The 4,151-nt window shown below is 35.4% G+C and overlaps 1 protein-coding gene across 1 annotated transcript; it reads right to left on the bottom strand.

Moving 5' to 3' along the window:
- Nucleotides 1-2,353: 2,353 nt before the first annotated feature.
- On the bottom strand, nt 2,354-4,151 carry LOC136987885 (piggyBac transposable element-derived protein 4-like). Its single transcript, XM_067285651.1, has 2 exons — nt 2,439-4,151; nt 2,354-2,371 (listed from the first exon to the last, which is right to left on the bottom strand). The coding sequence occupies exons 1-2, from the start codon at nt 4,149-4,151 to the stop codon at nt 2,354-2,356; spliced, it is 1,731 nt and encodes a 576-aa protein (XP_067141752.1).

Below are 4,151 nucleotides of genomic sequence, written 5' to 3'. Positions count from 1 at the left end.
GTTTTTTTAAACCGCAATAGCTCGCTTAAAAATCCTGCAACATTTGATTTGTTTTCTACCACAAATTGTTTAATTTACAAATCTTTAAAGTATGATCAAGGTTTAAAAAATTTATTAAATGTTACTATTACTTTTTGGTCTAAAATATATTATAAAACATCTAATTAATTTGCTATATATATATATATATATTACTTAGATATATGTATGTATTTTGTTTCCTTTAAAAAAACTTTTGTTTGTTTCAACTTAAAAGAGATTTGTTAATATTATTATTTTCTTTCCTATTTTGTAGATAAATCAACAAAATTGAATAAAACTTTGTAACATTACAGACAGCGATGAATAGCAAATAATTTGTACAAAAACAAATAAAATAAAAAAAAATTACTTTTTATTAACAAATAATAATTATTAAAAAATTAAGTTTAATATGAATACTTTTCATATCATTGAATCCTTATGAAAGCAAATGCAAATAATCAATAAAATACAGGAAACATCTTTTGTACAAATATTTCTATTGCTATTACGTTGCTTTGAAGCAATGAAATTCATTTTTACAAATGTTTTATGAATTTCAGGAATATCATACAACTTCTGTTCATAATCTCTCCATGTAACAAGTTTCTTATCTTTTACTAATATGACATCTTTTGTGACAAATTCCAAACTTTATATACATTATTTTACATTAGTTAAATACCTGAACAACCAACGAGTAGAGTAATACTTATAATTTATACATAGTTTAATGTTAACTCATCATACATCACTGATTATACATTACAGCATTCACAACTATTTTTACTGAATGACATCAGTAATGCACATTATACTTCCATTGCTGAATTTAGATGCTGTGACATGAAAGAGATGAATTATGCTATTAGATTTACAACAATTACTTATTTAAATTATTCATAACATCACACAATCTTCATTGTTGGAACAAATACTGAAATTTACACAGGAAGAATAAAATATTGAATTTTAAAAATTCAAATACTGATTGAACTAAAATTAACTAAAACATATTTAGTTTTAATTGAAATTATATAAACAAATAGTTACTAAAATTTTTCTAAATTTGAGGATCTTTGCAAGAAAATTTAATGGCTGACATTAAGGAAATTACAAAATTATAAATGTAAGAAAATATCACAAAACAAAGATTATTCTTAATTACACAAGTAATTTACATATATAGGAAATTTTTGAGATGATGACCAATATTAGAATAATAATCATATATAATACTTTTGATAAAGACTTAGCAACGTAAATTTTCTTTATAACACTGATAAATTGTTATTTCCATCATATAAAGGAAGGATATATCTTTTGAATATAAGTTTAAATAAATTTATTACATTAAAAAAGATAAGTAGTTACTATCACCAAAATTTTGTAGAACACCATAAATTGCCTGGCAGGTCACAATACTTTCCAAAATTAATTCTGATCATGCGTATCATTCTCTTCAAGTGATTCTACATCTTTTTACATAAATGTAACAGTGAGAAAATAACATTGGAGATTTTTATAGCTTGATCCCATTTTAAATATCACGTAACATAACATATTTAAATGCTGACAATATTCAGGGAAATAACTAGTAAATTCCATAAAAATCTAAGGAAGATACTATATCTTTCATTTGAAATTTTTTCTTCTGTTTCTGTTGTTTTTGATATATCTGAGTGTGATTGAACTTGATTAGATGGGGTTTCTTCTAAAGCTTCTGAAACAAAATTCATCTTGCTTAGCTAAAGGAGCTAAGTAAATTTCTTCTTTATTATAAATTTCCATGACTGGACCAGCACGTAGTTTTCCTTCCTTGAGAAATTGACGTAGATTTGGATACATCATTGCAATTGCTATCATAACAGAGAGAGTTCCTTTGAATGGGAATGTAGTAATCATGAATAACTGATGGAAATGAAGGTGTCAATCCTTCATTTCCATCAACCTTTGGAAGACCACGCCAATAGGATGTTCAGATATTATATTCCTTATCAACAAATATGCGTTGATGAATCACTAGTAGGTACCAAGCAATCCTTGCCTAACTAACTTTATATTTTTAGAGGACGGAAGCGGAAACCAGGACCAAATCTGTAAGAGAAAATATCATTTTGTACATTTTTCAAGAATCATGCATATAAAACTATAACAGAATTATATCAATTATATTTTACGTACCTTTTGTGCTAGCACTGATGTCTTATGAGGCAATCCGCATGAACGCCTTTTGCACGTCGTGTGCATACTCTTGTCGACGTTCTTTTCTTGTCTTTAGTGCTGCACACAACGCAGCGGTATTGAGACCTGCCAGGCAATTTGCGGAGTCCTATTGGTCCTCTGGGGTCTGGGGGATTGGGGCATACAGGCACAATCTCCTTCTCCCTCGATTCTCTCTTCAGACTTGCAATTACCTCTTGAATGAAACGTTGATGTGTCATTCGGCTTCTAGAATTTTCTTTGAAAAGAATGTATGCATTCAACATCATCCTGGCCATGATGTTGAAAGCTACTTTCTTCCAACTTTTCCTGGTCCGCCTTTCATCCAAATACGTATATAGCATCATATCATTCGTATCAACACCCCCCATAAATTTGTTATATGATAAAACTACTTGTGGCTTTACTTTCTCCACCCCGCGGTTCTTAACAATTTGGATGTCGCGTGCCCTTGCGTGGCTGGATAAAAGACGAACAGGTTGAGGGTTTTTTTCGTGCTCCCTGAATGCACATGCCAATATGGGCCCAGATCTGAAATAGGTGATCTGGCCTACAGCAAATTTCTGTTTGAAGCCTGTAGGTAATTGCTTTCTTAATGCACGCACTGTCCCAGTGCAGTAAGTGCCACGGGAATATAGGCCACGAACAAGGGGTGCCGACGTAAAATAGTTGTCGACGAAGACATGATACCCCTTGTTGTTGTAGTTCCCAAGTGTCACTAGCTGTCTGACAACAGTATATCCCAAACCAAACTTCGAGATACTGTGCTTCTCTGCCTGGGACTTGGCCCCTTTGTAAGTGAAGAAGCCCAGGCAATAGTGTGAAACAGAGTCACACAGCATCCAAAGTTTGATTCCCCACTTGTGATGTTTTTTGTTGGGAAGATACTGACTGTTTGGGCTATGGCACTTGGTACCTACTAGTGATTCATCAACGCATATTTCTTGGTGAGGAATATAATGATATCTGAACATCCTATTGGCGTGGTCTTCCAAAGGTTGATACCTTGCAGAGGCATTGTAACCTAATTCCCTTGGGCCAGGCAACTTACTATTATCCACAAGATGAAAGAATCTAAGCAACTGACAATAGCGGTGCCTACTAAAAATTTCCGCATACCATGTAGATATGTACGGAGGAAGAGTGGACCAGTAATCCGATATTTTAGGTCTTTTATCAATTCCCATTGCAAAAATAATAGCCAAAATCCCCTTTATATCTTTAATTGTGACTGGTTTCCACTTCTTCAGATATTTGGGCACATTCACCCCCATGCCATTTATGAGTTGCTTGGCGTACCTATTTGTTTCTGTCACCATAAGAAAACGTAAAGGTAAAGTGAAAAAAAGGTTAAAATATTCTACAGGATGAGAATCAGAAGGAGGCATGTGTTTGGGGCCGGATAGTTCTACAAAAGGGAAAGGAGCGGGAAGAGATTGTTCCGGTGGCAGAACCTCAAGGTACACCTCATCTTTCAACTCGTCATCAGAAAGCTGAAGAGAGGAGGGTCCAGCATATGTCGATGGCCCAGCTATGGACGACGACGGCCCGGCTATGGACGACGACGGCCCGGCTATGGGCGACGGCGGCACGGCAATGGACGGCGGCGGCACGGCAATGGACGGCGGCGGCACGGCAATGGACGACGGCGGCACGGCAATGGACGGCGGCGGCACGGCAATGGACGGCGGCGGCACGGCAATGGACGACGACAGCACGGCAATGGGCGACGACGGCACGGCAATGGTTGAAGGCTCTTCTTCTTCGTCATATTCTGAATACAGATCGTGATATTCAGGTACCTCAACACTACTTTGAGTGTCGCTGTCAGACTCAATTAACTCTGAGTCTGACAACTCAAAGTAGGCTGACAGATCTGACTCTTTTATTCTCTTCGTCGAAGACAT

The sequence above is a fragment of the Centruroides vittatus genome, unplaced genomic scaffold (genome assembly GCF_030686945.1).
Source record: "Centruroides vittatus isolate TY-2023 unplaced genomic scaffold, ASM3068694v2 contig_1244, whole genome shotgun sequence".
In the NCBI taxonomy this organism is placed as follows: domain Eukaryota; kingdom Metazoa; phylum Arthropoda; class Arachnida; order Scorpiones; family Buthidae; genus Centruroides; species Centruroides vittatus.
The sequence above is the reverse complement of the archived record's forward strand: the minus strand, read 5'-3'. Positions and strand labels throughout refer to the sequence as shown.